Genomic DNA, 12,560 nt, shown 5'->3' on the forward strand with positions numbered 1-12,560 from the left:
ATTATTCACAGTAAAGAATGTATGAGGGGCCCCTGGGTGGCTCAGTTCATTGAGCGTCCAACTTTGGCTCAAGTCATGATCTCATGGTTTATGGGTTCGAGCCCCACGTTAGGCTCTGGGCTGACAGTTCAGAGCCTGCAGCCTGGTTTGGATTCTGTGTCTCCCTCTTTCTCTGCCCCTCCCCTGCTCTCACTCTGTCTCTCTGTCTCATATGCAAATAAATATTAAAAGGAAATTAAAAAAAAAAGAATATGATATTTCTAACATTAATCTAGTAGTTCTTAGGAACTGCATCTGGTACTAGTTTTCTGGTTTTTTTGATAATTCTTTTGATTTGTATATTCGTTTGATTTATTGGCTCCTTACATTTTTTCTGTTTCAGTAATAAAATGGATTAATAATTATCAGTGTATTTGGAATTAAGATTATGAAATCTAGAGTGTCAGGGGTAAACAACTACGACTGACTCATAGGGCTTTACTTTTTCATATTACCACAAAATTTTAATAGTAATCAAAAAGTAACACTTATTAAAACATCTGAGTTCAGGTAGTTTGTAAAGATTAATACATATTAAAGGCAGTCAACAATGATGAAAACACAAAATGTTTCACAGTTTTCTGAAGACATTTCTGAAAAAAGTTACCTATTTCACTTTTCCTATTTTATTGTAATGTATTTAATTAAGGAGAAAGATCTTTGTTTACTGAGCATTCCATTCCTGTATTTATTTCCTGCCAAAAGGATCATTAGCTTTTGTTTATCATATGATTCATCATGGTGACACACATTAGGAGATCAAGAAGATTATGGTTTCCAGTTTCGAATAAGCAGATGGAAAATAGTGCCCTAAAGGAATAAGTTGAATGAAACAAAAGCTTGTTTCAGTACAAATTAAGAGGAAGAATAGAAAACTAAAGAAAAAATTTTCCATTTAGCTTTTAGGTTTCCAGATAAGAAATCAAGCAGCCACTGTAAAGAAAATACCCTCAGTTGAATAATTTTACAAATAGAAGTGGCATACACAAGCCTACTTTCTTGGGGTACCTGGGTGGCTCAGCTGCTTAAGTCTCTGACTGTAGCTCAGGTCATGATCTCAAGGTTCATGAGTATGAGCCCCCATGTCAAGCACATCCTGCTTCAGATCTTCTGTCCCCCTCTCTCTCAGTCCCTCCCAAACTCATGCTCTCTTTCTCTCTTAAAAAAAAAAAATTAACATCAAATGCCCACTTTCCCAATTATATCTTATTGTTTGCAGTTATCCACTCAGTCTCATTAAAAGCTTTCTGATGTTTTAGTGGGTATTTTATTACAAAAAAGAGAACCACTTAGGGCAGTGTACGATGGGGAGTTATTATTTAATGGTTATAGAGTTAACATTAGAGATGAAGAAAAAGTTCTGGAGACGGATAATAGTTCTGGAGATGGTTGCACACAGTGTGAATGTACTGAATGGCAAAGAACTGTACACTTAAAAATAGTTAAAATGGTAAACTTTACCTTATGTATAGTTTATCATTAAAGAGAGAGCAGAGAGAGAAAGAAAGAAAGGTGCAGTTATTTTACTTGACTAGGATATGGTAAAAAAAAAAGGCAAAAAACGCTAAAAGCCAAAATAGGCATTTATGTAATAATTTAGGCATTATAAATTTTATTTCTCATCAGAATGTTGTAATAGCTATTAAAAACAAGAGAGGTTATGGAAGGGAGTATAAATTCCAGATACTTAAGTGACCAATAACTGACCAAATGAGTCAACATATGATTAAAGACAGCAACTTCCTTTCCTTTTTAGATTCCTGATCCACCCTTTACAGATTTTGATTTAAAGTGGTATCTTGATAATTTCCAACATTGCCAACTTCCTAGGCTGTGCTCGTACAAATCCTATTATCTTTCGGTCTCTCCCCTCCTATTCTTAACTACCTGTGTAAGTTAAGGGGTGGAGGGAGAGTTTAATGTAATATAGATGTAAAATGCAGTGGATTAAATAAGATGGGAATTTTAAATCTTTCTAACAGTCTTAAGGTAGGTAGCGCACCTCGATCCCACAATGAGATTCAAGGGCCCCAGTTCTCCCCTTCTCATTGCTCTTTGAACTCACAGGATATTGTCCTTATCAACCAGCTTACAGGAAGGAAGAAAAAGTGGAAATGAAGGACCATTTCCTTTTGGTTACACAGAAGTGGCACTCACTTCTCAAATTCCATGAGCAAGACTTTAGTCAACACCTACATCTAGCTAGAAAGGATACTGGAAAATTCTATTTCTCACTAGGAGTCCATATACCTAGGTAATACTATGGAAAATGGATTTGGGGAGAACAATGTGTAGTCTGAACACTACCCTATTCCCAACATCATCAGGTGACTGAGCATAGTTTGTTTGGTTCTCTTATAATACCAGTATTTCCAGACACTAAAAACTGTTAGGTTGCATCTATCACAACATTTTTTTTTTTTAAAGGTTCCCATGGTCTTTTTATTCCACAATTCTTACATAACAAATCATCTTAAGACCTTGTGGTGCCCCTTGAAGGCATTATGCTCAGTGAAATAAGAAAGAGAAAGGCAAACACTGTATGATCTCTCTCTCTCTCTTTTTTTTTTTTTTTAATAAATAGAATCCAAGTTCATAGATACAGAGAACAGATTGGTGGTTGCCAGAGGCAGGGGTTGGAGGGTGGAAGAAATAGATGAACTGTTGCTATTGTTTTGTTTAAACAAATTTAATAAAAAACAAATATTTGGAAAGATCCTCAGGTATCTTTAAATTTGAATGAAATTTCTCTTCCTTTCAGTTAACTTTGTGTCATTATTTGTAAATATGCATGATCCAGAGATAACCATGACAACTCAGTTATGTGTATTTTCCCCATTTTTCTAAATTTATTCAATGATGCAAGTATATGTTTTTAACAAAATAAATTATGCTATGCATTAAACAATACTTAGTAAAACTTAGTGGCATAAAACAAAAATTTTATTGTGTTCACAGACTCTATGGACCAGGGATTTGGGTAGAGCAAAGAAGAGATGATTAGTATCTACTCCACAGTGTCTGGGGCTTCAGCTGGGAGACTCAAAGGCTGGGAGTGACTCAATGGCTGAGGGCTGAAATAATCTGAAGACATCTTCACTTACATGTCTGTGGTTGATGCTGCCTGTTGACTTGGAACTTCATTGGACTGTCAACATAAAATAGGTGGCTCGGTCGGATGGCTCAGATGAGCATCTGACTCTTGATTTCGGCTCAGGTTATGATCCCAGGGTTGTGGGATTGAGCCCTGCATCACACTGAGCATGGAGCCTGCTTGAGATTCTTTCTCTTTCCCTCTGCCCCTCCCCTGCTTACGTTCTCTAAAAACAAAAACAAAACAAACAAAAACCCCACAAAACCTGTTAAATGTGGTCTCTCTGCACAGGCTCGTTTAAGCTTCCACACAGTGATTTCTGAAACAAGAAACAAAGCACTAGCTATAAGGGACAAAATTGATAACTTTCACTACAATAAGATTTAAAAAGCTTGTTCCTCAAAAGCACTACAGAGAGAGCAAAGACACCTTGGAAAAGGAAAATATATTTGTAAAACATATTTTTAATAAAAGACTCTTACTTGGAATATGTATAGAATCCCAACAAAAAAAGTAATAGAAACTATCTAGAAGTTAATTTTTTAAATGTTTTTATTTATTTTTGAGAGAGAGAGAGAGAGAGAGAGAGAGACAGAGCGTGAATAGGGGAGGGGCAAAAAGAGAGGGAGACAGAGAATCTGAAGCAGGTTCCAGGCTCTGAGCTGTCAGCACAAAGCCTGACTCTGGGCTTGAACTCATGAACCATGAGATCATGACCTGGGCTGAAGTTGGACACTCAACCAACTGAGCCACCCAGGCGCCCCTAGAAGTTTTTAAATGAGCAAAATATTTAGATTCGCCATTCACAGTGAGGGAAATACAAATGGTGAACCAATATTGAAAAGGTACTCAAACTCAGTTGCAATTAAGGAAATGCAAATTAAAACCACAATTAAAACCCACTATATATTTAGGAAGTCTGACAATAAAAAGTATTTTTAAAGATATGAAACAACTGTAATTATCATACACTGTTAGTGAGGGTATACACTGGTACAATCGATTTGGAAATCAGTTTGGCACTATCTAGTAAAGCTACATGTATATCCAATGATCCAACTACTTCGTATGGAGCTGGAGAAACTGTGCATGTGTGTACCAAAAAATATGTATGACATGTATCATTTAAACATCCATCTATATAGAGAACAAGCTGGGTTAACATGTGACGGAGATCAAGGACTGCACTTTTTTTTTTTTAATTTTTTTAATGTTTATTCATTTTTGAGAGAGAGAGAGAGAGGCAGAGTGTGAGCATGGGAGGGGCAGAGAGAGAGGGAGACACAGAATCCAAAGCAGGCTCCAGGCTCTAAGCTATCAGCACAAAGCCCTATGAGGGACTTGAACTTCTGAACTGTGAGACCATGGCCTGAGCCAAAGTAGGGATTACACTTTTGATCAGCACAGGGTGATATATGGAAGGATTGAATCACTATACTGTACACCTGAAACTAATATACACTGAATGTTAACTAAATGGAATTAAAATAAAACTTTAAAAAACCCATCAGTCTATGCATTTCACCAATTTAATAGACTAAAGGAGAAAAACCATATAATTATCTCAATAGATGCATTATGTGACAAAAGTCAACATCCACTTGTAATATAAATTCTTGACAAACTAGAAAAGATCTGGAATCTAGACAGCTCCAAATGTATATAAATTACAGAATGAAATGCTTATTTTCCAATTTAAATATCCTCTGAACTATTTAGTACACAAAATCTAAGACAGTAATGGCTTAGAGCCAATGTTCCTTAAAGATTGTCCCTCAGGGTGCCTGGCTGGTTCACTAGGTAAAGCATGTGACTCTTGATTTTGTGGTTGTGAATTCAAGCCCTATGTCGGGTGAAGAACTTACATTAAAAAAAGAAAACTTAGGGGCGCCTGGGTGGCGCAGCCGGTTAAGCGTCCGACTTCAGCCAGGTCACGATCTCGCGGTCCGTGAGTTCGAGCCCCGCGTCGGGCTCTGGGCTGATGGCTCAGAGCCTGGAGCCTGTTTCCGATTCTGTGTCTCCCTCTCTCTCTGCCCCTCCCCTGTTCATGCTCTGTCTCTCTCTGTCCCAAAAATAAATAAACGTTGAAAAAAAAAATTAAAAAAAAAAAAAAAAAAAAAGAAAACTTAAATACCGTCCTCTATTAGATCTTTATAACAACTTTTTAATTAAATATTTTGTTTCAGGAGATTTCAAAGATCAAGGTGGGTTGAAAATAAAAGTGTTAATACTACTCTGAAAAAAATATTTGCTCCCCCATTAATATATTAATCTATATCCTACAGTCCCTTATCTTTTAATTTATAAACACTCTAGGTTGGCAGGAAGCATACTCTTCCTCATGGTGAATTTTGATAGTTCATGAATTATTTAATTTAGAGTGAAATCTGATTATAACACAGACTTTGGAGTAAAAAAGTCCTGGGTTTAGATTTTTGATTCTTGGCTTCTTAGCTATGTATAATCTCGGGTAAAGTATTCAATCCCTCTGAGTTTGTTTTTCTTCCATAAAATTGGGATAATAAAACCCAGGCCAGGTGTGAGGATTAAATGATAAATATAAAGCATCTGGCACTCAATAAGTGTTATCTATTACCATATTTTAGAACTAAGTAAAGTAAATATATGTTAATTGTTGCTGGGTGAATTTCAGAGACCCCAGGCCCTGGGGCCTGGACCCAGCCCAACCCAAAGAGGTTGCCAAAGGTTCTTGTTTTCATCCCAAGAAAGAATTCAAGGACAGACACAGCACACCAAAGGAGTGACACAAGCAGGAAAGTTCATTAAACTGAAAGTACACTCTTGAGATGTAAAAGGAGACTAGCTCAAGAGAAACAGAGAGAACAAAAATCACAAATGAAAGAGGAGAAGTAACAACCAATACCACAGAAATACAAATAATTGTAAGAGAATATTATGAAAAATTATACAAATTGGACAGCCTAGAAGAAATGGATAAATTCCTAGAAACACATAACCTCCCAAAACTGAACCAGGAAGAAATAAAAAATTTGAACACAACATGATTACTGGCCATGAAATTGAATCTGTAATCAAAAAAACTTCCAAGCAAATTCTACCAAACATTTCAAGAAGAGTTAATATCTATTCTTCTCAAACTATTCCAAAAAATAGAAGAGGAAAGAAAACTTCCAAACTCATTCTATGAGGACAGTTATCACCCTGATGGCAAAACCAGATAAAGACACCACAAAAAAAGAGAACTACAGGACAATATCTCTGATGAACATAGATGCAAAAATACTCAAAAATTACTAACAAATAAAATCCAACAAAACATTAAAAAAAATCATTCACCATGATTAAGTGGGATTTATTCTTGGGATGCAACAGTGGTTCAATACTCCCAAATAAATCAATGAGATAGATCACATCAATAAGAGAAAGGATAAAAACCATATAATCACTTCAAGAGATGCAGGAAAAGCATTTGACAAAAGTACAACATCAATTCATTATAAAAAACCTTCAACGAAGTAGGTTTAAAAGAAATATTCTTCAACATAATAAAGCCCCTATATAAAAAACCCACAGCTAACATCACACTCAACAGGGAAATGCTTTTCTCTCAGCTTTTCCCCTAAGGTCAGGAATAAGACAAGGATGTATACTCTCACCGCTTTTATTCAACATAGTACTGGAAGTCCTAGCCATAGCCATCAGACAACAGAAAGAAATAAAAGGCATCCAAATCAGTAAGGAAGAAGTAAAACTTTCACTATTTGCAGATGACATGATACTATATAGAGAAAACCCAAAAGACGCCACCAAAAACTACAAAACTGATAAATGATTTCAGTAAAGTCACAGGATACAAAATCAATATACAGAAACCTGTTGCATTTCTATACACCAATAATGAAGCAGCAGAAAGAGAAATTAAAAAAAAAACAATCTCACTGGGGCACCTGGGTGGGTCAGTTGGTTAAGCATCTAACTCCAGCTCAGGTATTGATCTCGTGGTTCCTGAGTCTAAGCCCCACGTTGGGCTGTCTACTGTTAGCATAGAGCCTGCTTTGGATTCTCTGTCTTCGTCTCACTGCCCCTCTCTTGCATCTACTTGCATGCTTCTCTCACTAAGAGACAGAAAGAAGGAAAGAAGGAAGGAAGGAAGGAAGGAAGGAAGGAAGGAAGGAAGGAAAGAAAGAGAAAGGAAGGAAGAGGAAGAAAGGAAGGAAGGAAGGAAGGAAGGAAGGAAGGGGAAGGAAGGAAGGAAGGAAGGAAGGAAGGAAGGAAGGAAGGAAGGAAGGAAGGGAAAAATCCCATTTACAATTGCACCAAAACCAATAAAATACTAGGAATAAACTTAACCAAAGAGGTGAAAGATCTTTATTCTGAAAACTATAAAACTTTAATGAAAGACACTAAAGATGACACAAAGAAATGGAAAGATATTTCATGTTCATGAGTTGGAAGAACAAATATTCTTAAAATGTCAATACTACTGAAATCAATCTACATATTTAATGCAATCCCTATCAAAATACCAACACTTTTCACAGAACTAGAACAAACAATCCTACAATTTGTATGGGACACAAAAGACCCTGAATAGTCAAAGCAACCTTGCAAGAGAAACGCAAAGCTGGAGGCATCACAATCCTGGACTTCAAGTTATGTTACAAAGTAATCAAAACAGTGTGCTACTGGCACAGAAACAGACACATAGATCAATGGAACAGAATAGAAAGCCCCCCAACTATATGGTCAATTAATCTTTGACAAAGCAGGAAAGAATATCCAATGGGCAAAGGACAGTCTTCAACAATGGTGTTGGGGAAACTGGACAGCTACACATGCAAAAGAAAGAAACGGGACCACTTTCTTACACCGTAGACAAAGCTAAACTCAAAATGGCTTGAAGACCTCAATGTGAGACCTAAAACCATAAAAATCCTAGAAGAGAACAAAGACAGTAATTTCTCTGACACTAATAACTGTAGCCACTTTTTTCTAGCTACATTTCCTGAGGCAAGGGAAACAAAAGCAAAAATAAACTTCGGACTACATCAAAATAAAAAGCTTCTTTCTGCACAGCAAAGGAAACAATCAACAAAACTAAAAGATAACCTACAGAATTGGAAAAGATATTTACGAATGACATATCTGATAAAGGGTTAGTGTCCAAAATAAAGAACTTATACAACTCAACACCTCAAAAAATAACCCAATTAAAAAATGGGTAGAAGACATGAAGACATTTCGTCAAAGAAGACATCCTAATGGCCAATAGACACATGAAAAAACGCTCAACATCACTCATCATCAGGAAAACGCAAATCAAAACTACAATGCAATATCACCTCATACCTGTCAGAAGGGCTAAAATCAGCAAGACAAGAAACAACAGGCGTTGGTGAGGATGTGGAGAAAAGAAAGCCTTGTGCACTGTTGGTGGGGATGCAAACTGGTGCAGCCACTGTGGAAGACAATATGGAGGTTCCTCAAAAAGTTAAAAATAGAACTATTCTACAATCCAGCAATCACAGTTCTGATATTTACTCAAAGAATACAAAGACAATAATACAAAGGGATACATGCACCCCTATGTTTATAGCAGCATTATTTATAATAGCCAAATTATGGAAACAGTCCAAGTGTCCATTGATTGATGAATGGATAAAGAAGATGTAGTATATATACACAATGGAATGTTATTCATCCATAAAAAAATGAAATTTTGCCATTTGCAACAACATGGATAGAGCTAGAGAGGATATAATGCTAAGGGAAATAAGTCAGTCAGAGAAAGACAAATACCATATGATTTTACTCACATGTGAAATTTAAGAACCAAATGAGCAAATGGAAAGAGAGAGAGACAAACCAAGAAACACACTCTTTAGTTATAGAGAATCAGTTGATGGTTACCAGAGGGGAAATGAGTGGGAGGATGAGTGAAATACGTGGCTTATCATGATGAGCACTGAGTAATGTATAGAATTGTTAAATCACTATATTGTACACCTGAAACTATTATAACCCTGTATATTAACTATACTCAAACTAAAATTAAAAAAAAGAGCACAAAAGAAAGAGCAAGCACAGGAACTGTGATATTGGGTTTGGGTTTCTATCTCTTATTGACAGTTGTTAACTAGGGCATGGGATATTGATTGCTTGGGCTGAGGATTTCTTAGAAGCAGGGTTTTGAGCCTTCTCTTCCTTATTTGGTCAGGGGTTTTCTGTCATGGCACCTGCCATCTTGGATCTGTCTGGTCTGATCCAGCTTCTTGTGGAGTGCTGCTAGGACAGGCCTCTGACTTTCCAGATAGCTGTACTTCCTCTTTGCTGGCCTCTAGGCCTCCTGCTAGATCCTAACTAACTGCCTACTCTATCAAAATGAACAATGACTTTATGTTCCACCATTACTGATAGTATGCATGCTACATAATTTGGGAAAGGATAGGACAAGCAAGTTAAAAAGAAAGTGCACATTGCTAGGTAGCAAATAATTATAATATTTTTCCTTTTTTAAAATGTTTATTTCTGAGAGAGAAGCATGTACATAGTGGGGGAGGGCAGAGATGGGGGAGGGTCAGGGAGAGGTGGGGAGCAGCAGAGAAAGAAGGGGAGAGAGGTTCAAAGCAGGCTCCACGCTGAGAGCTGAGAGCCTGATGAAGGGCTTGAACTCACAAACCATGAGATCACAACCTGAACTAAAGTCAGATGCTTAACTGACTGAACCACCCAGGCATCCCTAAACATTTTTTAAAAAGTACTAGGCCGGGGCGCCTGGGTGGGGCAGTCGGTTAAGCGTCCGACTTCAGCCAGGTCACGATCTCGCGGTCCGGGAGTTCGAGCCCCGCGTCGGGCTCTGGGCTGATGGCTCAGAGCCTGGAGCCTGCTTCCGATTCTGTGTCTCCCTCTCTCTCTGCCCCTCCCCCGTTCATGCTCTGTCTCTCTCTGTCCCAAAAATAAATAAACGTTGAAAAAAAAAAATTAAAAAAAAAAAAGTACTAGGCCAACAGAAATGGATTTTGTTTAAAAACTAAATTGCAATATTAAAATGGGCTAGTGAAAAGATTGTATTTCACATAAAAAATATATATGAAAACACCTCACTAATAAAAAATGTTAATTTGAAAAAAGTAAAGTATTTCAAATTAGAAAAGTCTTTAAATTATCATATTTAATTCTCATGAGGACATGATCAGATGCACAATCAAAAATTACTTTGAGATAGGGTGCCTGGGGGGCTCAGTCAGTTGAGTATCCCACTCTAGATTTCACCTCAGATCATGATCCCAGGGTCATGGGTGGAGCCCCCTGTTAGGATCTATGCTGAGCATGGAGCCTGCTTGGGATTCTCTCTATCTGTCTCTCTCTCTGTCTCTCTTCCCACCCCCATCCCTCTCCCTCACTCACACTCTCTCTCTCAAATAAAAAAAAAAATTACTTTGAGATAGACTAAAACAATATAACATTTATGGAAAGAAATTTGATAATATTATCAAGAGTAAAAATGCTTATGCTGGTTAGTTACTTTATGTCTAGGAATCCAAACCAAAAACATAGTAGTCAGAGATGCAAAAAATGACATTTGATGTTAAAAATATTGAAAATATCTAAATGTTCAACAATCTGGGAATGAATAAAATAGAAGTAAAAAAATATTATGCAATATTATGCATCAATTAAAGACAATTTTGAAAAAACCTTCAAACCAGTCCCTGTTGACAAATGCTCATATCATGAGAAATATTATCAACATATTTGTAGGGCCCACGTGGATAGTTCCCACAAGTCCTGGACTCCATACAGCCAAGCCATTTCATAGAACCATTGAATTCTTTTTTTTTCTCTTTCAATTTATTTAAATTCAAGTTAGTTAACATACGGTTTCAGGAGTAGAATCCATTGATTCATCACTTACATATAACCACTGAGTTCTATCATTCAACCTCACTCTCTCAGGGTGCAGATGAAGAAATTGAGGGCCAGAGCAATGAAGTGATTCACCTGAGATAATTCAGCTAAGTGGCAGAGCTAGTTCTCTGCTTTTTCTATTACCTCACAACTATTTTACTTATCTCACAAACTACCTATTTTACCAGCATCCGTTGCTCAATTTTGCATTGCAGTTTTTTCCTGTGAAAATACTTTTACCTGAAGGGTATAGACAAAAATGGAAAAATTAATTGGATATAAAATTGTAGGGCAGGTTTAGGAGAAATTAGAAATAATCAGTATACAGTTAAAGGTTGTAACTAAGTGAAATTCATCATCATTTTAAACCCTTTCTTCCTCCTTTATATTTTTTAAAGTGGAAATGGGTAGAGCTCTAGCTTCTGTGCTTGCTACTACAGTTAAAATCTATGGAACTGTAAACTCTAATGTAATTAAAAATTAAAATGATCTCAGTGTTTCCATGGAAATAAAAAGACTTCATGAATAAATAATTACTATTATGCAACTGATATAGAAGTCTGTTACTCTGAAAACCACAAATTGTTTTATATCTACCACATTGTTTTATTTTGTTCTTTCCTATATCTTTTGGTTAAATTCTTCTTGAAAGTTCAAATACACTCATAGTTTTGATTCACATAATTCTAATATCAAAACATTACAATGTATTGTCAAATGTTAATCAAATCTAAAAAGAGAGGAAGGATCTTCTTAAGAACAGTTAATATATGTATATAATTCTAATCATGTTTTAAAGCCAGAATTTATTACTGCCACCTAAAACCATATTTTAGGTAAAAGCAAAATAAGTTTAAGAAGTTTAATGTTTATTAAACCTAAAATTGAATGTATAAAAAAAACAAAAATTGATCTTTTTAGGTAGTTGCTTTTAAAAAGACTAGATAGAAAGCAGAAAGACTTTTCTGAAATATTTTTATAATCAAGTCTAGAGATCTGATATCCCTCACTTGTAGGGGAGCGTTACACATATACTTGGTATATTAAAGGTTTACCACCTTATATTGTAATGTCTTTTGAACACCACTGTTATAATACACTGAATATGTATTTGTTAACTAAGGGACTGAGAATTTGCTTTAATTTGCAACTAATCTAATTTGAGATACTTCTTGCCCTGACATTTCCTCACAGGTTCCAAAGTGGACTCAACTGACCAGTTCTAAGCATTCGTGGTATTCCTTTTAACTTCTTAGTCATATTTCCTGCTCTAGCTAACCTTTATGTTGGAGGGCCTCAGGGCTAGATCCTGGGCATTCTTCTCTTCTTTATCTGCATTTTTTTTTTTCCTCAGGTGATCTCTCTGTTCTCTAGTTTTTCATTACCATCTATATGTTGATAAATCACAAAAATGTTTATGTCCAATCCTGACATCTAGAGTTGTATCTGTAAGTGCCAACTTAACAGTTCCATTTGGAAGTCAAAACTAACTAGGTTCAAAAACGAGCTCTTGATTTTCTCTTCCAAGTCTATTCTT

The 12,560-nt window shown here is 36.2% G+C and overlaps 1 protein-coding gene across 1 annotated transcript in view; it reads right to left on the reverse strand.

Moving 5' to 3' along the window:
• Positions 1-3,387: 3,387 nt before the first annotated feature.
• Positions 3,388-12,560, reverse strand: part of CARF (calcium responsive transcription factor) — a 79,079-nt gene continuing 69,906 nt past the window's right edge. The window contains 1 exon segment of the mRNA XM_047085562.1: positions 3,388-3,452. Within this exon segment, the coding sequence (XP_046941518.1) occupies positions 3,402-3,452 (51 nt within the window). The 3' untranslated portion in view covers positions 3,388-3,401.

The sequence above is a fragment of the Lynx rufus genome, unplaced genomic scaffold, assembly GCF_022079265.1.
Source record: "Lynx rufus isolate CCGP_SWC_20201006 ecotype Redwood Valley unplaced genomic scaffold, mLynRuf1.p SCAF_2, whole genome shotgun sequence".
Lineage (NCBI taxonomy): Eukaryota > Metazoa > Chordata > Mammalia > Carnivora > Felidae > Lynx > Lynx rufus.